Source organism: Chelon labrosus (genome assembly GCF_963514085.1).
Source record: "Chelon labrosus genome assembly, chromosome: 4".
NCBI classification, from domain to species: Eukaryota; Metazoa; Chordata; class Actinopteri; order Mugiliformes; family Mugilidae; genus Chelon; species Chelon labrosus.
Window position 1 is genome coordinate 394,157 of NC_140340.1, and position 24,895 is coordinate 419,051.

A 24,895-nucleotide genomic window follows, 5' to 3' on the forward strand; every position below is an offset into this window, starting at 1 on the left:
CTGAGAGAGGAAAGAAAAGTAAAAGCTCACTGTAAAAACTGTGAATCCTGTTAAATCAAGTCTTGTTTTTAGTGGACCAAGATCATTCTTCTTAGCAGACAGTTCTAGTGTTTTAGATCATGTGACTCTCTCCAAGTGTCTGGTTCCTAAATTCTCTTAATAAACTATTAGAACTTGTTACTGATTCAGATGAGAACTAGAACAATCCTAAAGGTTTCAGATGAACACAACTACTCTGTCAGAGTCAGAGTTTCTTCTTTCAAGCATCTGTGAACATATTAAAACCAGATAATGACCAAATGGAATTCATTGTTTCATTGTCAGTCAGAGATGAAATCCAGTCCAGAGCAATGACAGTACTGACTGGAAAGTAGAAACTATTGCTACTAACTAAACTGTTCTGGTCACGTTCTCCTTGGATCAACACTAATCTACTTGGTTTTAGTCTGAAACTCTAGTTTGGACAAATCTGGCCCTTTTGGAGGAGACACACATTTACTCTGGTTCTAGTCAAATGTGGAATCCACTGAGCTCCTGAGAGCGACTCATTCTTTCACTAATGTTTGTAGAAGCAGTCTGAATGACCAGGAGCTGATTTATACACCTGTGGGCATGGAAGTGATTGGAACACCTGGGTTCAATTATCTGGATGAGTGAGTGAATACTTTATCCCTCAGTTTAAAACTAGTATGTCTTATTTTTAGACATCATTTCATTTAGTCTCCATAGAAACAGTTTCCATCAGGCTTTATTCTGTTTTATTCAATCAATGGATCAAGTTTAATACGTTAATAAATAGATGCACACAGCTGGACCTGTAAACAGTTTCTTCTCAGGACAGGAAATAAAATCTAGAATATAATTTATGATCCTCTGACTACTTAAAGTTTGCAGCTCTACCCAAATGTTTTCTACACAGTAAAAACCTTTGATCCATTATTATGCGAGTGAAAAGAGAAGCATCGTTTTCTGCTGCAGCGGCTGTTGAGGAGCTCTGTCAACATTTATATCAGAGTCCTGATACGACCGCTGGCGTCTCAACCCTCCTCCCACAAACACTAATTGGTTTGGCGGCGACTAATCTAATTGGACACTGGAGGTTAGTTATGTGAATCCACACAGAGACGAGTCTTATCTACAGCTCAGAGACGGAGGACGGCGGTCCTGCTGCATCAGGACGTCCACAGAGACTGAAGTCTGTCAGCGTTCATGAAACTACTGCAACTGAGGCTTTTAGACGCCGGGAGATATTCAGCTTCTAGAAAAGCTCGTCATCATCAGGATCTTGTTATATCAGCTACTAATGAGTTGAATGACCTCTGTTCATATTAGGTCTCACCTGTCCATCTACCTGGTCTTAATATAAATGTGTCTCCACCTGGTCTTAATCTAAATGTGTCTCCACATGCGTCCCCAGCCAGCACTTGAGATCTGATCTCAGTTTGTGTGTCTGTAAATCAGCAGCGCCATCATGTGGTCACAGCTGCTGTCTCTAATGGATCTCTACCTACCGCTGGATCAGAACCATCAACAGCTGCTGGTTGACTTGGAGACATGATCCAGATGTTGGAACCAGATGGAAAGACTCTCACATGTTAAGATCTGATTTATCTCCTGAGTTGATTCTAGTTCAGATTAGTTTCTAGTTTAGTTTGGTTCTCAGCTCCAAGGCCAGAATCTTTTAAAAGGCTCTCATTACTAATGAACAGACATCACTGATTCATGTGATCATTTCTACTAGTGGTTGAATGAATGAGTTAAACTCCTCTTCCACAGATCAGTCCTGGTTGTTTGTCTTGTTCATCTTACTCATCTTAGACTTGTAGTCCTTCGTTGTGGTTCAGTAGATGTCGGTCACTTGAGAAGCTGTTGGAGGACGTCTCCTCTGTCTTCTGCTGCCTGTTAGTATTTTAATCTCTGATGTCTGAAACGCTGCTGGAGAATGTTCTTCAAAAACGTTAATATTGATAAGACGTTCATGTTAGACAAATGCCTCTGGGGTAATTAACCGTACCCCACAGGCAGCAGCGGCGGGTGAGAAATGGATGAGATTCCCACCAAGAAGAAGGTGAAAGAGACGATGCATTCAGTGTCAACATGTTTACTGAGTGCCTTGAGGTCGGTTCACTTCATCAGACGTTTGTTTCGTTGAGATCAAGTTTTAAATCTTTGGAAGAGACGGACACAAATACTTTTCCATGAAATATATAAAAAAATAACCAAATGTTTTTTTATTTCATGTTGATACATTCTTTGACAACACCACAGAATAGTTGCATGAGTGGCCAAATGTAAATCTCTCCCACAACATTGGCACATAAGCAGCAAGGGCAACATGAATATACCAAGTACAAACAGTAGAAAACATACATGCTTCCTTTTTTTAAACAAGTATTTAGTTTTTTTTAAATATATATTCATCTTTTTTCCCCCAATAAGAAACCAATCAAAGCCGTATTCTGCTGTGTGAGAAAGAATCAGAGGAACCAACGGAAAGAAAATGAAACGGTACATTTCAGAGCAGACAGGTGGAGTCAACGTGACAAGTTCATTATCGGAAACTTTTTTTTTCTGATTTCAACATCGAACATATCAGGCATGCATCGACAACCTCAACATCAACACCTTTAGTTTTATCAGTAGTTCAGGAAATCACCAGACATCCAGAGGCCCCAACAGGCCCCCTTTAACCCGGCCATCTTCATCATCTTCATCATCATCACACACCTACAAAATACTGAGAGCTCATGGCGTACACACGTGTTGGGATGGGAAAGCATTCGCCATGTGACCACAAACATTTCAAACAGGCTTTTGAAAACACAACGTTTTTCTTTTGTTCTTTTTTGGCTCCGTGTTCACGGCCAGCTGACCAATCAGATTTATATCACGTCAGACGACTAAAGTGAAGAGTTGTGGACTCACAAACAACAAACTCATGAACAGAATGCAGATCTCTGACAGTTTGGAACAGCTCTGAGTTTTTACAAGCTTCTGAGAAAAATGAAACAGCATCAGATCTCATGCCCAGAAAACAATACCGGTTCAGAGCGAGCCTGGTCTTGAGTCCACATTCCTGATCTGGGACACTTAAAGCCCCTGAAAACCTGGCTTCAGGTCTGAAGGATTCCTCTAAACGGAGCGCCGCATGCAGGAAGATGGTGATTTTAGTTTTAGCTGCTGACGTTAAGACGCTCGCTGCCAAGAATCTAACTCTGAGTCATAATGAACACACGGACGTGATGCACATATTTTTAGCTTCGGTGTGATAACACCTCTCAGAGATTAAAATAAAATACATCAGACAGAAAAAGATGCTCTTTAGAAGTGCAGAACACGCTCGTGAATCTTTGAACACTGCAACAAATTCTGATGATTTTCTCAACGAATCATTTCAGGTTGAAATAAGTCCAACAAAATAATTTAGTAAATTTAAAGATAGTCGTCGTAAAATCATACAATGTTCCTTTAGGAGGCTGAAACCTGAAAAGATGTTTCTGTAAAAAATAGCTGCTGTTTTATTTTTGGATCTTTTCATTAAAGGTGTGTTCTGTTAGCTTAGACTGAGCCCTTCATCACTCTGCTGACAAACCACAGGTTCCTCTAAAGAACGACTCACAGACGTTTATGAGCTGGATGCAATCTGCAACCTCACCACCAGATGTCATTAGGTTCTACACACTGGACCTTTAATCCTGCAGCTCTGCATTAGACCACAGCAATGCATCTTGGGATGCCTAGTTCCAAAAGTGATGGCATGCGCATCATCCCAGACAGAAATAAAACATGCACTGTCATGAACCTCAAACGTAAAAGATGTTTTCAGGGGCTTTAAGGATGTCCTGGGCTTGTTTCTTTTCTTTTCATTTTTTTAGCCACTTGACATTTAAATGACTCTGAGTCCCGGTGGCAGCGTGATTAAAGCCCTCCAAATGTTAAAGTGAAGAATATGGCTTTAATAAAACAGAACCAAAAAGAAACAACAATGTGCATCCAAGAAGTGAGAAGCAAAGTAGACCCGTCAGTCTGACCAGCCAAAGGAAAGAACTGAAATAAGACGATGCATAAAGAAGAACACAGGCTGACTGGAAAAGTTTGGAAGTACGTTAAGAGATGAGAGGAGGCGGCTTTGTTTGACATCAGCAGCGTGGAGCCCTGTTAGCTGCCGACGGATGCAGCCGCCATGTTGGTCCCGCCTTCGGTTTATTTTTTGCTCTCTGAATGTCGTCCTAAGGTCGCCACGTTCCCCAGAGTGAATGTCTGGCTTTAAAGGAAAGTTGCACCAGGCTTCACTTTGCTGCAGCGTCTGAAAGTCTCTGTTCGGCAGTGAAGACAAAAAAAACATCCGACTGTTTTCTTCTTCTTCTTCTGTTTGGAACCAGCGGGACAGGAGACCAGACATCTCCTGGAACCATCAGTGTCTCTGCAGGCCGGCGTCTGATGGAGGGATGCCGTTAGATCACGAGGTCGTTGTAGCTCACGTATTTCGTCTTCGCTGCTGGACCTGAGCAGGAGCAGAGAATACAAACACAACACTGATCGGTTCCACGCGGCCGTGCAGGATGTTACTGATGGAGGTTAATGATGGAGGTGAGAGGAGAGTTAATGAATTTAGTTATGAACTCTCAAGTCTGATGACCGACAGCCTCGTTATCTAGAGAACCATCTTCACTCTTAAGAATCTTATGAAGGCGGATTTAGAATCACCAATGAACCTAACCAGCATGTCTTTGGACGGTGGGAGGAAGCTGGAGAACCTGGAGAGAACCCACGCAGACACAGAGAGAACATGCAGACTACACACAGAAAGGAACCAGTCGACCTGGATTAGAACCCAGAACCTTCTGGCTGGGAGGCATCAGTGCTAACCACCACACACAATAGAGTCACTCATCTGAAGTAATTTATTCAGCAGCTATCGATTATTAATTAGCCTGTAACTGATTAACTGCTCTGAGCCAGACTAGAAGACTCATTTTTATTTAAAGACGTTTTTCTCTTTCCTCTGTGTCACTTTAAATGTTTTTCTACTTCTTGTGTCTGAATGTCAGAACCATAATCATTGTGGAACACGTGGAACCAGCTCGTTAGTGATGCTGCTATAGGCCTATGCTGCTGGGGGACTTCCCATGATGCACTGTGCTCCTGTCCTCTGCTGTATTACATTTCTCTGTGTTTCTGACACCTCTGACGTCAACCATTAAACCGCTAACTCACCTGTAATAGACCTGCTATCATCATCACCTGAACCATCCCTTAGTGTTGGTGCTATAGGCCTAGGCTGCTGGGGGACCAGTCACGCCCCTCAGCTCTTGATCATCCTTATATCAGTAACTCTATGAGCTCTCTGTAAACTCACTAAACCTCTCTACAGTGGATTATTTTGAAGCTGTATCTTTCACTCTTGTTTAGATGCTGCATGTCTGATGTCATCAGATGTATGAATTCATCTCACTCCTTCTCTTCTCTGTTCTTCTCTTAAGGTTTCTTCCTGTTTAAAGGAAGTGTTTTCTTGTTGCTGCTCTGGATGTTTCAGGTTCTTGGTTCTGTAAAATGATCCAGATATTCAGATTCAGGTTAAAGTGTGTTTGCTTCCAACAGAAACCAAAGGCCAGAGGATGCTATTTTTATCCTCAGGTTTTCAGTGAGGAGGTAGAAGAGATGTCCTCTACCCTTATTTAGGCATGACCACCTTCCTATCTCCCCCCTGCAGCCCTGCCTCCCCCGTCCCTGGCACTGGTGACCACTTGGCCTTGAGCGTCCGTCCTGCCAAACGCTCCTCATCAATCATGTGGGGAAGATAAAAGAGGAAATGTTTTAGGCCTGGAAGTGTCAGTGAAGCTCTCTCAGGTCCTGACGTCTTATTGATGAGTCTGACGGGAGGGTTCAGTCGAGGCCGACTTAAACATCCCTGAACCAAACGCTAGCTAACAATGGTTAGCTTAAAGCTAAAAGTCAGCGTCAGGTTTTGGTTTCAGTAGAAAGTCTAGAGAAGTCTAAAAGAAAAAGTCAAACCAATAAAGTCTTCAGTCTTTAAAAAGCAGAAATGACTTAAAGTAACAGAATAATTGAATCCAACTGGTCTTTTAATAAGAACTTATTTAACTTATTTAAGCATCATAAAATAAAATCATCAGACCAGAAATCTAACGTAAGCTTCATCTGATTTGTAAGTCCTCATTTTCTGGATTCAAATATAAATGATGTCAACGTCTCTCAGACAGGTTTAAGATGACTGATCTGATTATTCAGCTGACACTTTATTAGGAACACCTAGAGGCTGTGGCTGGCTGGAAGAAACAGCAGAAGAAGTAGGAGCTGAAAACAAAAACCCACAAAGAAGAGACAAGACCAGAGGGAGAGAAAGCTTCAGGATGTTTAAGTTGTAATGAAGTCGTTTCATGTTCTCTGGAGATGAAGACAGATGCACTGATTGTAAATCATGCAGCAAAAGCAAATGTACGACGAAGCAACACAAACATGAAAGAGAAGCTGGACCGAGTCCACGTTCTCTACGGCTCTGTCTACTTTCTGGTTTTTCAAGTTTGGTTTTAGACTCTAAAATAAAAAATAAATAAATAAGAGAAGTGAAGAAGAAACCATTGGTTATATGACAAGAAGTTTCCATCAGTCAGTGATTTCAGATCTTTTCTGTCTAAACGGAGCACGGACATGACTCTGGGACAATATTCAGATGTAAGTTTAGACTTTCTGACTCAAGGTATCTGGTCATCTGGAGAAGAACCAGGTTTATTTAGAGCTGAACACAATAATCGTTGTCAGGGAATCAGCTGTGGGAGCAGGGAGGATGGAGAAGGAGAACAGATGAAGCCATCGTAACTGACTGAAGGCTATTATAGAGGTGAGACAGAGGGAGGTGGGGGGAGTGGTGGAGGGAGAGGAGGTGAGAAAGATTGAAAAGAGAGAGGATTCTAAAAATCAAGTGAGAAGGAAAATAGTAAACCTAGAGGACCAATGAGAGGAGAGATGAGGAGTGGGTCCTCAGCCGCCTCTACCAGGAGGAGTCTGAGTCTGGGTCTCATCTACCAGGAGGAGTCTGAGTCTAGGTCTCATCTACCAGGAGGAGTCTGAGTCTGAGTCTCATCTACCAGGAGGAGTCTGAGTCTGAGTCTCATCTACCAGGAGGAGTCTGAGTCTAGGTCTCATCTACCAGGAGGAGTCTGAGTCTGGGTCTCATCTACCAGGAGGAGTCTGAGTCTGGGTCTCATCTACCAGGAGGAGTCTGAGTCTGGGTCTCATCTACCAGGAGGAGTCTGAGTCTGGGTCTCATCTACCAGGAGGAGTCTGAGTATGGGTCTCATCTACCAGGAGGAGTCTGAGTCTGGGTCTCATCTACCAGGAGGAGTCTGAGTCTGAGTCTCATCTACCAGGAGGAGTCTGAGTCTGAGTCTCATCTACCAGGGGGAGTCTGAGTCTGAGTCTCATCTACCAGGAAGAGTCACATGTGTCCCAGACCACCTCCACATGTGGACTGACACCAGATCAGTGTTCACACCTGGACCTGTTTAACCTGGACTCTAGAGACCAGATCAGTGTTCACACCTGGACCTGTTTAACCTGGACTCTAGAGACCAGATCAGTGTTCACACCTGGACCTGTTTAACCTGGACTCTAGAGACCAGATCAGTGTTCACACCTGGACCTGTTTAACCTGGACTCTAGAGACCAGATCAGTGTTCACACCTGGACCTGTTTAACCTGAACAGGGCCTAAACCTCATTTAGTGAACACAGTGTTACAGCACCATCGACAAACTCTGACTCCTCTGATGAAAGTATCTGTCCTCTCAGCTCCCAGTGTTTCTACTGCTGACACTTTAACGTCTGTTCTCGTGTAGGACTCTCTGAGTTTTTTGTTCCTGCTCTTAAAGTGCAGCTGAACTAATATTGTACCTGTCTACCGTCAGTCATAACTTCATCATTGATCCACAGAGGAATGTCTCCACAGATTTGTCCTTCACGAGGCTGCTGAATAAAGATTTTGCAGCTGCTGTCTTTATGTCCTGATGAGTGCAGGAGTGGAGCAGTAAAACCGGAGGTCTAGGGGGTCGGACGTCCAGTTAAAGCTCCACCAGAGAACGGCCGTAAATCTGCCTCTCAAACGTCTGATTAGAGTCTCCTCATGTAAAAGTTATGAGTCGGTGGATTTAACCACTAACACCTGTCCTCCTCATTCCTCTCTCTCCTCAAACCTCCAGAAGGAAATGGATCAAGGTCAGGACGGCGAAGCAGGAGAAGAAGATTAATTTGCTCTTACCTCTGATAAATTATGAAATTAGCCTGTCAGGGGGAAAGAAAATAGATTCGGTGAGTTGTTCCTGAAAGCCCCAAAGGTAATCCTGCTGCGAGGAGGTAATTTGATCACACAACCATGTAATTTGAATTTGTTCACTTTCTATTTGTGGGAACATTTGAGCTGAAGCTTCTCTCTGGTTCAGAAGAGGTTGATGTTGTGTCGTGTTTCCAGGTTTTAAACCCAGAACGTCATGGAGTCCAGGGTCTGGAACAGAACCACATCATTCTGGGTTTACAGCTGAGCAGCTGATTGGTTGATGATCTCCAGTCAATCTTTACCCTGAACCAATCATGTCTGACCGTCAGTTAGCAGCAGTGATGACGTCTACATGACTGCTCTTCATCCTCTGCTTCTGCTTCCTCTTCTTCACATCCAGCTCATTAGTTGATTTCATCAGATTCTTTCAGTCTGGAAGTCAGAGCAACATCAACACATGGAGTCTCTCTGCTGATGACGAGATGCTCCAGAATGATGTTAAGGACCTCTAGATGCTCCTCAGGGGTCACAGGGACCTGTTTGGACTAATTAAATGCTAACATTAACCTGTATATAGCCTATTTGAATGGCTAACAATAGCCTGTTTAACCAGTCAGATCGTTTGGGGGCGGGGCTTAATGTGGTGATGAACAGGAGAGTAACAGTAGTCGTATATGTCATGTGACTTAGTTTAAATGTCTCTGATTGGTTGGAGGACTATCCATCCACTTATTCTGATAGAACTGAATCTGGATACGACAGATTATCAGTCAGAAAACATCTTAAAGTGATTCTCAGCTGTTAGTTTCATCACCATCACATCCAGAGCTTTGTCATGTCGTCATTATTTAACTCCAGTCCAAGTTAACACATAGTCTCACCTGAGCAGCTGTCAAAAACCCAAAAGATGTTGACTTTAGAGATGTGGACATGTGAGCTTCACTCAGTTTGATCTTCATTGACTGATCAGCTGATTGTTTCTGGTGAAGACTCAATGACAAAGCTTTGCTTCAGGACACGAGGAGTTTCATGAGAACCAACCCTGTATCATTTACATAGTAGATCTTTTTATTTTTGGAGGTGGACATAATTATACTGTAGTTTTAGCTAAAAACAACGTTGTCACATTGAGGTGGTCAGGGTGGATGGTGGGCGTACGAAGCTCAGGACAGAAGATTACACATCAGTCATAAAAATACAGAATGAATGAAGTCAGGTTCACTCAGAGTTTATAAAAAACTATCTTTGTTTTTTTGAGAAAATCCCAGAGATCAGGGTTTAAATGTATTTTTGCTGACAAGGTTTAGTTGTGGAGGAGTCTGAGCTGATTGACTCCATCAGGAGAAGAGATGATGCTCATAACTGAAGAGAGTCTTCATCAATGATTGTCAGACTCCTGGAAGAACTGGATTAAATGAGTATGAGGTTGAATGAGTCAAATAATAATGTGTCTAACTGTGTGTCTATTTACTTCAGTTCCCTGTTTCTACTCTTCATTCACTACATTCTCTGTGAGGAGTTAATATTCCGTCTTTCTAAATGAGCTCTCTGTGGGTGGATGTGTCGAAGGCTGCGTCAGGACTTACTGTTGGGGTCCACGTTCTCACACAGCTCCGTCTTGGCCTCCCCGTTGGGCCGGTCGCTGGCTTTGTGGGAGAGTCTGGACGACATGGTGGCGGCCGTGACGACGGCCTTGAAGGATCGTTTCCTCTTCTGCACGTTGAGCTCCGGGTGGAAGATGATGACGTAGACTTTGGGCATGTAGAGCATCCCCAGAGCGACGGACGCACTCAGGTTCATAGAGATGGTCAGCGTGGTCGTCTGGATGTAGAGCTGCAGGGATAAGAATATAGAGCAGTTAGTTCACCACATGGTAGGATTTAAACACCAGCAAGACTCTAGAACATGGGAAGGACGTCAGCAGATTTTCACAATAGACGAAGAGAACCCGATCAAATAATATATTAAAATGAGCCAATATTACATATCATGTCCTCCTTGTCTCCAGTATCTGCTGTGACCTCCTTGTAACTAAATGTTTCTGGTAACTGCTGATCAGTGGTCTACAGCAGCTTGGAGGAATTTTAGCCCATTCCTCAGATCATTCCTCTGACTGTGGATTATTTGTGGGTTCCAAACTCTTTGGAGATGGTTCTGGAACCTTTTCCAGCCTGATGAGCAACAACAACTCTTTCTCTGAGCTCCTCAGAAAGCTCCTTTGTCCACAAACATGTGTTGTGAAGATCAGACTGAGACAAATCCCTGATTTATTGAAACTAAACCAGGAACTGAACCACACCTGAGTCTCATTACATTGATGGAAACACTTCTGAACACATGGACTCTGATTGGATCCTGGAGGAGCTCCTCTCTGATATGTAATATGGGCTCATTTTCCTGAATAAACAAACACTCAAGTAAAACTTTCCAGCTGCTCTGTGTGAGACTAAATGAGAAAAAGTCTCATGGTTTTACAGAAGAGACGTAACAAAAACAATCTCATGTTTACGAGTCAGTCATAATCTGGAGATGCAGTGTGCTTCGGTCCACGTTAACTACCTCAGGCTCAGGAAACGTGGCCTGGACTGAGATTTGTTAGAGAACCAAACTCTTGACACTTTTTATGAGCAGGTGAAGGATAGTTTTTTATTATCCTGTGTGTTCTGAACCCTCACCTACAGCAGAGAACAGCAGCAGCCTGCGGGGCCACGCCATTAATGTTTTATGTGCTGTGTATATTGCCCTTGCATCTGAAGCCGCGGCCCCGTGAACCCAACAGAGGGCTGATATGGGCCCGCCATGAATGCATAAAGAGGCCCGGCAGAGCTGTAATGGGCTTCCCAGAGTGGCTTTCACAGAGTTCAGCCCCACTGTCTTTATGTGTTATGGCCCTGCTGTCACTGTCTGATATATGCCATTTACAGGCCGAGGGGGGAGGAGGGGAGGAGGGGAGGAGAGAGAGGGAGGAAGGGAAGTCTATTCAGACCAAAACAAAGCTCAGGTGATCAGAAGGTTTCTTACTCGACGTCCAGCGATGCTTCACTAAATGCTTTAAACTATTAAACTAGTGACGACTACGAGCAAATGAAGACAACCAATCAGAGCCCTGTTCAGACGTCACATTAACATCTGATCTCACCTGCTGTTGGGACAGGTGATCTCCAGTATGAATTAAAATCATTCACTGAAGAGATCAGATCTCAAGTGCTGGCTGGGGACGCATGTGGAGACACATTTTAATTAAGACCAGGAGGAGACACAGGGACTTAGAGAAGGGGAAACAAAAATGAAACTGTCCCCGTGTCCCCCCAAGAACGACACTCGTCCAGATCTACTTCGTTCTCTGTTACGTCAGGGATGAAATGACTTTTGACAAAAGCTCAGTTTGGACGTCTCAGGTTTGTCTCAGGTTTGTCTCGTGTGTTTTTGTTCCTCCTCATTTCCTTTTTTTAAATCTGTGATTATTTCTACCAGGTTTGGTTTAAACCTAAATCCGGCTGTTCATGGTGCCTGGTCCCTGCAGCGCCCCCTGCTGTCTGGATGTCTACAGCCTGTTTCCACATGAAGCTGCTTGTTGAGGAAAACTGACTAAAGTCTGTTTCTGAATGCAGCTCTCACAATGAGTTCATAATTCAGACACTAGTGTATATTTTATTTTTAATGTGCTTTCCGTGTGCTACACCGTTATGGAGATAAATGAGTAATTAAAGCTCATATTAGATGTGTCTTCTTTGGTTGAAGGCTCCGTGGTGTTTACAGGAGAAGTCATGAAGTTTTAACTCGTGACGACTACAAAGAAACAAAGACAGTCAGTGATTAGAAACAACAGCCACTGGTCATTACTGGATTCATCTCATCAGGTCACATCCTCTTTAATTCCAGAGATGTTAACTTTAAATCCAGTCAGTCAGAGTCAGATGGGACGTAGGATAAGGAGAGAAGAGTCTGGACGGGTCCACTAATCTTGTTGTCTGGTCGTTATCAGACAGTAAAGGTTATGTGAGATTGTAGATGAGCTGAGAGCTGGACCACAGACGCTTTAAAGACATTTATCGTCTTAAGTGGACGAGCAGTTGGCCGGCTTAAAGAAGACTAGTTCATTTCATTATAAAAGAAACATGTGTGACCGTCACAGGCCTCTGACCTTTAGAACGTTCAATTTACCAAAAGGATTGGACGTCCAAGAGGACCGTCCTGAAGAGATTTATTTACAGGGTGTCACTGACGAGCAATACAAATAACAGAGCGGTTATTATATTATAATAAATAATATATTATGTTATATTCATTCATCTTCTGTAACCTCTTGTCCTGTGAAGGGTCATGGGGGTCTGGAGTCTATCCCAAGATTTTCTTATTTCTGATATGTCTCACGTCTCAAATCATTATTAATTAATTGATTCATTAATGTTCCTCATGTCTGCTGCAGAAGGCTTCTAAGACAAATAAAACGGATTCATCAGTTCAGGATTTCAGGAGAAAGACTGAAACCAAACCAACCTCCAGGATCTAGACCTGCAGTTCCTCTGACGTCCACTAGAGGCTCAAGTTGGATCGTTGCATCTGCAGCTCCTCAGAGTTATTTAAACTGAAGAACTATTTTTTTTTATTACTTGTAAATTAGAGCTTTGACGTTAAGAATGCTCCAAACAGATGTGGAGAGAAGAGGTTGATGTTTGAGTGTGAACACAGAACAAAGAGATGAAAAACAAAGCTCACAATGTCTGATCCAGTCTCACGCCTCAGTCAAACTTCCATGTCTGATGTGGTTTCATTAGGAAGCTGCTGTTAAAGTCAGAGTCTACGTATCTCCCTGGGGAGTGGGCTGTGGGTGGAAACAAACTTCCATTAATTAGACTTCCATCAGATCTCTAAACGGGAGGAGGGCTCATTCTGACTCTCAGGTGTGAGTCGGTGTGGGAGGACAAACTGCTGCCATCTGTTGTTCAGCAGCTACAGCTCCTCCGTCCACAAACCTGAGCTCATGTCTCTTTCTGTTTCCATCACGTTCACATTGATCCAGTCCACCGGTGAAAACATCAGCAGCAGCAGCCGAGCGTCCGGCCTCATATGGAGGCAAACAAACCACACTGACAACAATTACATAAGAGAACAATGTGAACGCCGCAGGGAGACGACTCAGCTGGAAGAAGAAACAGCTGAACAAAGAAACTGCTCTTAATGACAAACAGCAGGATGGGAACCACAACACAAAACACACAAGGTCAAGCCTGACTCAAAGATTTAACCTAAAGAATCGAAAGAGAAGGAAGAGACGAAGTTTGTGACAACAATCATTCTCTGGTCGGGTGAAAAGCAGCCAGATGTGCAACAAGGAAAACAGCTGCAGCATCCGTTCCTTCTTCAGCTGTCAGTGTCAGTTTATTTCTAAAACTCATTTAAACTAATGTCGACCAAAGTGCTGTAATTAAGGCATCAACAACAAGTTTAAAGACAGCCAGTGTCTGGGACAGCCTAAAATGCAGAGGGAAACTGTTCCAGGGTTTGGGGGCTGCAGCCGAGAAAGAACGACCCCCCAACCCCCCCCCCCCCCCCCCCGAGCTTTAAGCTTGATCTAGAGCAGGGGTCTTCAACGTTTTCCAGGCCAAGGACCCCCAATCTGATGGAGAGATGGAGCGGGGACCCCCTACTTATATATATATATTGTATAAAATTGTGTTTTATATTAAACCGGTCCTATAGTATGGCACAGCAGCATAGATCGTTTATTTACATCAAGATGGTTGACTCTGTTGCCGTTTATGATCACTACTATCAGGAAATCGCCCATAAATATATGTTATATAATAGTTAGAGCCTTGATTCTTTTCCCCATAATCCCCAAGCTGTATAACATTTAAAAAGAACTTCATGTGTGTTTAAAAAAAATTGTGGAGGTGAATATAAAAAAATGTCTAATCAATCAAAACATTTTCGCGACCCCCCTGCAGTACCTCCGCGGACCCCCTAGGGGTCGCGGACCCCCTGTTGAAGACCTCTGATCTAGAGACGACCTGAAGAGACAGTGGATGATCAGACCTGAACGAGACAAACTGAATAAATCTCTGAGAGTTCATCATCATGTCTTCTCCTCTCTTCTTGTGAATTGTCATTGTCTTCAGTCCAAACACCTGGGTGTGTTTTGGGCCCGCCCCTTTTATCGAGGAGGAGTCAGCAGGTGTGGACTTGGTAGAGTCAGGTATCCCAGAATGCATTTCAAGTACCCTGTTCCAGTTAAAGAATGACCAGAATCTAAACTTCATAACTTAAGTCTGGACCAGCAGGTACGAGGTCTGAAGGTCACGTATCATCATGTGGTCATCAGGTCCAAAGAAGCATCAGACCTGAGACCAGACCAACGTCCTCCACCTACAAATGGAGGATGTTGGTCTGGAGACTCTCTGTTGGGAACTGATTCTGCTCCAGCAAAGACGTGCCAGGCCAATCAGAAGATGGGGGCGGGGCTTAATGTGGTGATGGACAGAAGAGTAACAGTAGTAATAGACGTCATCTGATTAGTTTACAACTAAACATCTGCTGTTGGAGAAGGAGCTGTTTAGTGGTTACCATAGTGACAGGAACTTGTAGAAGTTCTGGGGGTTCAGATCTGATAACAAAACAGTCAATGGAACAGGTTCCTCCAGGTCCAGGTCCAGGTGGGTATCAGGTCACTAATAGACTCTAGTCATGTGACCTTCAGGTGATAAAAACCTAGAGTCTCCACCAGACATTTAGAGGTGGACACTTGGAGGAGTACGCATCAATTTGTCTCATCTTTGGAACCCAGAGTTTATCTCAACATCAGCCGTGGAGAAACCAGGAAGAAGAAGAAAAACAATGAAACACAGGATGTTTAATAATGACTCTAGTATCATCCATATGTCCATTGTCTCTTTGTGTAGTATGAGTCTTTACACGGTTCTAATTGTGTCTATCAGAGTGGATCTGCTCTGAGGCCATAACAGATGTTGGATTTACATAAAGGAACCTGTGTTCACTGACCTACATTCACACAGAGTTTCCTCCAGCTGTTTCGTCCCTGTACATGTATATATATATACTGTACATATATATATACTGTACATATATATACTGTACATATATATACTGTACATATATATGTGGGTCTAAAAAAAGAAACAAGCAAGGATCCAAACACATTCCAGGGTTTTTATTTCAGTTGCATCATATTTCTGCTTCATTACATTACAGAAGAAATGACTGTAGTCCCTACGGCACCAGATTTATTTCTCATTGGGGTCGAGTCACGGCAGCTCTTTGTCTTTGTGATTGTTACAGGCTCCAGCTCTTCCTCCTTCATCCAGCCATCGCAGCCAGAGCTGAGGTGATGGTTGTAGCTTTGAGTTGTTGGGTTAGACGTGTCCAGAGGTCCTTTCCTTTCTTCATCTTCAGTCTTTGTTTAGGGTTTAGTTCTGGATGTCTGTGAAGGTTCACAGTCATCCAGGTCATCGTGTATCTGGCCTCCAAAGCTGAATCAAAGACTTGTGGACTTGTTGTGACTCTAGAAGACAGTTCAACTCTGACTAGTGGAGAGTTTAGGTTTTTATCAGGTACATCTGTGGGTAGTGCTCATCAGAAACTCCTTAATTCATATCGACCGGTTTAGTTTTGCTGCTTGGTTAATTTTCATGTTCAGCTTTAATCCAACTTTTGATTGTCTTCAACCTCTTTGCTGAGAACAAGTTGCATGGAGACTGTGGGATTCAGGTCAGAACAAGTTAGAACCTGGTGGACCAGGACCAGGACCAGAATCAGAATTGGGACCGGGACCGGTACCGGGACCGGTATCAGGACCAGGACCAGGACCAGAATCAGAATCAGAATCAGAATCAGAATTGGGACCGGGACCGGGATCAGGACCGGGACCGGGATCAGAATCAGAATCAGAATCAGAATCAGAATCGGAATCGGGACCGGGACCGGGATCGGAATCGGGATCAGAACCGGGACCGGGATCGGGACCGGGACCGGGACCGGGATCGGGATCAGAATCAGAATCAGGACCAGGACCAGGATCAGAATCAGAATCAGAATCAGAATCGGGACAGGGACCGGGATCAGAATCAGAATCAGAATCGGAATCGGAATCGGGACCGGGACCGGGACCGGGATCGGAATCGGGATCAGAACCGGGACCGGGATCAGAACCGGGACCGGGATCGGGATCGGGATCAGAATCAGGACCAGGACCAGGACCAGGATCAGAATCAGAATCAGAATCAGAATCGGGACCGGGACCGGGACCGGGATCGGGATCAGGACCAGAATCGGGACCGGGATCGGGATCAGAATCAGAATCAGGACCAGGACCAGGACCAGGACCAGGACCAGGATCAGGATCAGGACCAGGACCAGGATCAGGACCAGAATCGGGAACGGGATCGGGATCGGGATCAGGAACAGAATCGGGATCGGGATCAGAATCAGAATCAGAATCAGGACCAGGACCAGGACCAGGATCAGGATCAGATTCAGAATAGTTTGATCCTCTAACTAAATAGTTTTGTTGCAGCTTCTCTGTTAAAGTGAGAGTTGAAATGAGATTATTGGAGCTCACAGTATTCACTAGTAGCAGAGGATGTCTCCAGTAAATTCTAAAAGAGTCTGACATGTGCAGAGTGACCAACCCTCAGAGGGAGGAGTCCTGGAGTTAGACGTCCTCAGGCAGGATGGACCCTGTGGTGCCTGGTGTCTGATGCTGAAGGGACTGTTCAGACTGGTCAGAGGGGAGAAGAAGAGCTGGAGTCCAATCAGGATCCAGTTTGTTGAGATCTCAGACTCTGATGGGTAATAAGTGGGATGACACTGGCTGCACCACCGGGCCCAGAGCCGGGGCCCAGAGCCGGGGCCCAGAGTCTGGCCCAGAGTCGGCCCCTGAGGGCCACACAGGCTCTCTGTGATCTATTACATCTGTCCCCACGAGGTTGTCCCAGAGAGCCTCTGTCACTGATTAATGAATTCCAGGTCTAAATAGGATCCCTGAGGACACGGGTCTCCATGTTACCTGGGCTTAGATTTATGAGGACATTTGTCTCTAACATCTTTACCCTGTTTGACTCTCAAACGTAAAGAGTCGAGAGCAGAAGATGTAAAAACTGTGAAGCAGCTGGAACCTGAAAATCCTTCAACGTGTCTGAGAACGAGAAAAAGCTTCACGCTTCGTTTATCATCAACGGGTCAGAGAGTCAGAGAGGAGGCAAAGCTCAGCAGAATCTCACTCGCCTTTGGCAGCTGTGTCCAAAATGGCCGCCGTTTACGTTGTCACTGATATTAGAATCTGTATTATTCCTTTTCAAATGTAGTTAAACTGATTATTTAAAAGATTAAAACCTATATTAGTGGAGGTTTCATGTTATAATTACTGTCTAGAATATATATTTACTAGTTCAGACAGAAACAGGTTTTAACCATAAAGGATTCATCCAAACCAACAGAAACAGTGAAATGATATTAAATTCATTCATTCATTCGTTAAACCTTGGTTTCATATTTAGTGTCTAGTTTGTGATTTGGACTTTAAGATGAGAAACTGACTGGAATGAGAGAAAACTGGAGAATGTGTTCAGGTAGTTCTTCAATCAGGAACACGATGAGAAATGTTGATGGTGATAAACGTTTAGGGAACACGGTAAAGATTCAGAGAACATCTGGCTAACAGGAAGGAAGGTTAGACTGAGATGGAGAGATAAGAGGAAAAGAGAGATGGTGAGAGGAGGAGGGAGAGAGTGAGGAAAGGTTAAGAGGGCTGAGACAGCAGGAGGTCTGAAGACTGAGCTGTGGATGATGAATGAACGAGACGAGAGGAGAGGCCACAAAGTTTCTGAGAGGCTTTAGATAAAGGAGGAAGATTGATGGAGACGTTACAGAGAAGAGGTTATGATAAAAGAGAGACAGAGAGAGAGAGATGGATGGAGGAGACATGAAGGAGAGAAGAGAACCCAATGTTCTCTGGGTTTTATTTTTATTTGCTGCAAAGAGACTTTATTTACTTTGGAAGAAACAGGAAGTAGAGTGTTGTAAGGACACCTGACACCTGTTAAAATGAGCCAATATTACATATCAGAGAGAGAATCTGCTGGGACCTCCTTGGAACTAAATGTATCTGGTAACTGCTGTTTACTTTACTTTACATTAGATCCACAGGAGTGATCACTAACACAGTCCTCAGGCTGAGTCAGAGTCTGGTTCTGGTCTCATTAACATGAGGCGCTGTGGCTGAGTCTCTGAGTCTGGTCAGAGTCTGGTTCTGGTCTCATTAACATGAGGAGCTGTGGATCGGTTCTCTAACTCTGCTGGACATCAGCTCCATGTGACGCCATGCAGCCAGCGCTCTGTTCATCTGTTTGCTCCAGCAGGAGGTGAAGTGATGGGGTCAAAGCTCACGCTGCCTCATCACATCTACCTTTAATACCTTTGTCTTCTTTGAACCTGTTCATCAAGAGTTCTGTTCTTTTTATCGTCTGCTTCAATAAATGTGTCTCTGAGAAGAACATAGAAACTACTGCTACTGACTAAACTGTTCTGTTCACAAATCTACCTGGTTTTAGTCTGAACTGTCTGGAGAAATCTGGGTCTTGTTGGAGACGTAAACGCAGGACGTGATGTTCAGACTGTCTGTCCATTGTTCCACTAGATGGTATGTGCTCACATGAGATGTTCCTTTAATGTTGAGAGTGGCAGGGGAGGAGTATCCCAGACAGGGGAGGGTGTCAGCTCCGGGACACATCATCAGTAGACCCCGTCATCAAAGGCAGCCAGCTACAGGGTGATCAAACCTGAGCTTGTGTCCCGTACCGTATGGACAGTCTGAACATCACATCCTGTGTTTCATGAGTCTCCTCAGAACAAAAGAACAGAACTCTTGATGAACAGGTTCAAAGAAGACAAAGGTATTAAAGGTAGATGTGATGAGGCAGCGTGAGCTTTGACCCCATCACTTCACCTCCTGCTGGAGCAAACAGATGAACAGAGCGCTGGCTGCATGGCGTCACATGGAGCTGATGTCCAGCAGAGTTAGAGAACCGATCCACAGCTCCTCATGTTAATGAGACCAGAACCAGACTCTGACCAGACTCAGAGACTCAGCCTGAGGATTGTGTTAGTGATCATTCCTGTGGATTCCTCGTACATTTGTTCATGTGCACATTTTTAAGTTTACTTCACTAGATCACCATCGACCGTCCTCCACCCCCCTCCTGGAAGATCCCCATGTCCCCTACTATCATCAGAGACCAGACCAGCCTGGACGTCCCGTGTCTGACCTGCTGTCTCCAGACTGACGTTACAGGACAAACTGACTGAGGGACCATGACTCCACCAAACACTGCTGAGTCCTGGACTCTGGAGGAGGACGGAGTCGTGTAAACATTTGGTTTAACTCTGGTTTTAGAGTCTTCTTCATGTTTTCATAGTCCTGCTGTGTCTGTATCTTCACGTTGCTGCACGTGTACAGACATCTCTACTACTCTGCTCCAGGTTTCCATCTGTTGCATCAGTCTGCTGCAGCCTGAGAGCTGCTATCACTGCATCCGTCTCCTCTCAGTGTCTCTGTCGTCTCCTGGTCCCTGTCCTAACAGCCGTCTGCAGCGTTCTGAATTTATACATGAGCTCAAATCACACGACAGAAATCTGTAACAAGGAGATTTCTGTCTCCTGACTGAGAGACGAATAACTCTGAATGTCTCTCTGATAACAGGTCACGTCTCACCTCAGACCACAGCAGCAGCTCAGCTCAGGTACGGTGGCCTGGAAGACCAACCTGAGGACGGTTAACAGTATTTAAACAGAGAGTGAAGCTTCTTTAACGCGATGCTAGCTGCTAGCTGCTAGCTGCTAGCATAGCCACGTCATACGTCAGGTAACAGTCGTCCTGTGTCACGGTCACATCATTCTGTCTTTCCCAGGCTGTATTTCGTGTTGATTTCTCTCTTTAAAGTGTGAATGATTTTTATTGCGGCTCATTAAAATGAATGCATTAATAATGAGTTCATCCATCGCTGCTGCTCCACTCAATGAGAAGGAAGATTTAAGACGAGGGAGGAAGTGATGACAGGAGGAGGACACAAACATTAACGGATGCTATAAAGTGCATCCTGCATGAAGAGAATGATATTAGCATTGCAAATATTGTCCTCCCCTCTGGCCTCCCCCTCTGGCCTCCCCCCTCCTCCCCCCTCCTCCCCCGTCTCTACATTCAGTTAAATCAGCTGAGGAGAAGTGTCCTCTGTTTGACCTTGGCATTTTGCATGAGGAGATGAATGAGTGTCGTGGGAACAGAGGTCTAGTGTGGAAAGAAGATTTATTCATGAAGTGCAGATGTGTGCAGTCGTCTCTGTCTCCATGTGGACGGATGAAGAAGGAACGAGGACGTACTGTATGTGGACGTCTTTAGAACCTGATGGTGTTTTAATCTGGTCTGGTTCCTGTGTAGCTGCTGTGGAGCTGGAGGCTTTAATTAATGAGACACAGATTTATTTGTGTTTTAACATTTAGATGATTTATTGATCAGCTGTCATGTCTCCATTAGTTTAGTTTTCTATAGCTGTGTTGATAGTCACCTGTTATTGGCTGTTAGCATGAAATAAATCTGAGTGACGACAGTAACACACCTCTTCTTCATCTGCTCCTACTGGTTCTATCTTGAGATCATCTGGCCTCTGGATCTGATCCGTGTGTTAATCTGGTTCAGAGGGAGGCAGGTTTCATTTCATCCTCTGGGACCCTGAACATCAGCTTCATTCTCAGAGATAAATCCTGAATGAGTCTGCTGCAGCGCTCACATCATCAGCTCTCTCAGCTTTAACACCTGCAGCCTCATTCATGGCGAGAACGTGAAGGTTTGAGGAACATGAACATGATCTGCTCAGACACGTTGTTCAGATATTCAACGAGTCACCTGCAGACGCAGCCAGGACGGTTTTATCTTTATCATTTGTCTCCTGTAACCTGATGGAACCAGAGTCAGAGTCTGGATTTCATTCTGAAATAAATCCCTTTACATCACCTGGACAGTCCTCCAGCCAATCAGAGCCTCAGACCTCCACCACGTACCAGACCACACAGCGCTGCTACAGGATTCCTTCCTGTCTGTAAAGGTTCCTTCTAGACCAGCTGACAGACTCTGTGATATGTGATCTACCTAAACACACCTCTAATGGACGACCTGGACCTGGACCTGGTCCTGGACCTGGTCCTGGTTGTATCTGTGTGTTGATGTCTGTGTGTAGTAGTGTTGTAGTGTTGTGTACTGTTGATTTAGAAATAAATCATCACGTCCTCCTTCCTGCTCTGCTCTTTGTGTTCAGGTCGCTATGACTGGAATTTGAGCATTTCATTGTGTTACTGTGTGCGTGTGTGGGTGTGTGTGTGTGTGCGCTGGTGTGTGTGTGTGTGTGCAGCTCTCTTCCCTCCTCATCTGTATTCTGTTCGTCTCAGAGCAGGTAGATAATGACAAGCAGCAAAGGCCACGATGTCGCCTCTGCTGCTGACGTCAAGACTCTACACACACAGTCACAAACAAACACAAACACACACCAATACACACAGTAACACACACACAAACACCACTACACACACACACACACACCCGCACACATACACACACACCTGAATCTCACCTGAACCCTCAACACCAGATACAGCGTCAAACACACACACAAACACATGTTCTCATGTCTGAATGAATGAATGAATGAATGAATGATCTGATGGATGGATGAATGAACATGTGTCTTATTCCACAACAATAACTGAAATCAAATCCTTCCTTCTCTTTGTGTAATGAGATGATTTATGGTTGATCAGTGTTTAATGATCATAAATCAAAGTTCTTTAAATAGAACAGCTGATGATCCTGCAGCTCTGAAGGAAAATAGAAATGTTTCTCTCTCTGTTTCTTTCCTCCTGTCGTTTATCTCACATCTCTTATTAGTTCTTGTCTGTTCCAGATCCATGCAGAGTAAATATCTACACCTTATCTCCCTGAAGTCGTGTCCTAATGGACAAACCAAACACCTGGAGAACAAGCACGTCACTGATATTTAGCCTTCTGCAGAAACTCTTTGTTTCCTCTGAAACTGAGAGAAGATTGAAAGATGTGTTTTGTAGTTTAACAGCTGTGACTTCAAATCATTTCACGTGATCTAAGTGTTCTTCTGTCTTTAGTTCTCTGTCTTTGCAACAGAGCAAAGAAGGAAAGAAAGATTAAAACCATCGACATGTTCAACATGATGACTTTACACCTTGTTCCAACATCTGGATCATGTCTCCAAGTCAACCAGCAGCTGTTGATGGTTCTGATCCAGCGGTAGTTAGAGATCCATTAGAGACAGCAGCTGCTACAATATTCTACTGACCACATGATGGCGCTGCTGATTTACAGACACACAAACTGAGATCAGATCTCAAGTGCTGGCTGGGGACGCATGTGGAGACATTTAGATTGAGACCAGGTGGAGACACTGGAACTTAGAGATGGACAGGTGAGACCAGGTGTTGATGTGAAGTCTGGATGAGTCTCCAGATGTTGGGTGAACAAAGCCATGGTTCATTGGAGAAGGATCAGAACTGGTTCCTCGAGGTCCAGGTCCAGGTCCAGGTGAGTATGTGACCTTCAGGTGATAAAAACCTTAACTGTCCACCATCATTTCAAGCTGAACACTTGGAGGAAACGTCTTCTACAAACACAACACGTCCAGTTTCACTTTTCTTTGTCTGAGAACCTTCTCAGACATAAGAGCACTATTTAAATCTCCTCCAAGAAAAGCTGCCATCAGAAGTGACCAGTGAAGGTTAATCCCAGCCTCGCTGAGATGTTAGCCATTGTGTAGCTCAGAGGCCGACATCTTATCAGCAGCGTCTGTGTCCTGCGGTGGTTCGAGTGGACGAGTGTGTCCCAGTGGACAGGGCATGAGTCCATCAGAGGGGTTTACCCCAATCCCTGCCTCTGACGCTGAGCGCCCAGAGAGAGGATTAATCTTTGCACAGAGTCTGCCGGCCGGACACCCTCACCTGCAGCTGATAACTCACATCTCCTCCGGAGGACGAGCGGAGCAGCAGAAGCTTCGTAATCTCCACCTCTGGTCAGGTTTAGAATCAACAACCTCCAGGTATCAGAAGGATATTTGTACTCAGAAATGTAATTTAAATTCTCTGTGCCACTGAAGTGAAAGGCTTGTAAGTCCACGTTGATACGGCTGCTTTTCAACAAGTTTTAACACAAGTTGACTTTTTCATACGTTTCATACGTTAATAAGAAATCATGTAATCATGTAATCATCTGAATATACTGTCAGTGACTGTTGGTGGGTGGAGAGTTCACATATGAACAGGGACAATAAAAACTCATTGTCTTCTACAGAGAGAGACGTTCACCTGGAATTAGATGTTGAACCTGTTTTATCACATTTAGTGGTTCTCTAACAATGTGAATGGAAATGTCAGACATCAACATCCATCCTGATCAGGTCTCTAGAGTCCAGGTTAAACAGGTCCAGGTGTGAACACTGATCTGGTCTCTAGAGTCCAGGTTAAACAGGTCCAGGTGTGAACACTGATCTGGTATCTAGAGTCCAGGTTAAACAGGTCCAGGTGTGAACACTGATCTGGTCTCTAGAGTCCAGGTTAAACAGGTCCAGGTGTGAACACTGATCTGGTCTCTAGAGTCCAGGTTAAACAGGTCCAGGTGTGAACACTGATCTGGTATCTAGAGTCCAGGTTAAACAGGTCCAGGTGTGAACACTGATCTGGTCTCTAGAGTCCAGGTTAAACAGGTCCAGGTGTGAACACTGACCTGGTCTCTAGTGTCCAGGTTAAACAGGTCCAGGTGTGAACACTGATCTGGTCTCTAGTGTCCAGGTTAAACAGGTCCAGGTGTGAACACTGATCTGGTCTCTAGTGTCCAGGTTAAACAGGTCCAGGTGTGAACACTGATCTGGTGTCAGTCCACATGTGGAGGTGGTCTGGGACACATGTGACCTCCTTCCTTTGGTAGTGTGAAACACACAATGAGTCCTGGGTCACATTAAAGACCACCTACTCAACAGGGCTGATCTGAGGAAGAGGAGTTTAACTCCTTCATTCAACCACTAGTAGAAATGATCACATGAATCAGTGATGTCTGTTCATTAGTGATGAGAGCCTTTTAAAAGATTCTGGTCTTGGAGCTGAGAACCAAACTAAACAAGCAGCTGTTGATGGTTCTGGAGACACATTTTAATTAAGTGTCAACACAGGGACTTAGAGACAGACAGGTGAGACCAGATGTTGATGTGAGGAAAAGGAACCACTGGAGAACCACGCCTGTGATGCTACCACAACCCGACTTTAGATAAGTGAAGGAAAATGGAGCTCAGGAAAACAGTCTGGAAGATACTGACTGATCTTGTCCTATCCAGAGTCTTCCATGAACCAGAGAAAAGCTTTTATTTCCTCCAAAATAAAAATAAAAACAGTGTCTCTGCAGGGACATGAACCCGTCCAGCAGAGGACGCTGTTGAAACCCTTCTGTGGATCATGGACTTTTACTAGAGCACATCAACGCTGCTCATTCCACAGAGGACCAAACGTAGAGAATCCTTTTGTT

The 24,895-nt window shown here is 44.4% G+C and overlaps 1 protein-coding gene across 1 annotated transcript in view; it reads right to left on the reverse strand.

The window, feature by feature from the left end:
* Positions 1-1,888: 1,888 nt before the first annotated feature.
* Positions 1,889-24,895, reverse strand: part of grm7 (glutamate metabotropic receptor 7) — a gene marked incomplete at its 5' end in the record, with an annotated part of 122,005 nt that continues 98,998 nt past the window's right edge. The window contains 2 exons of the mRNA XM_084543663.1: positions 1,889-4,504; positions 9,879-10,125. Of these exons, the coding sequence (XP_084399789.1) occupies positions 4,455-4,504; positions 9,879-10,125 (297 nt within the window). The 3' untranslated portion in view covers positions 1,889-4,454. The remainder of the gene's footprint in view (positions 4,505-9,878; positions 10,126-24,895) is intronic.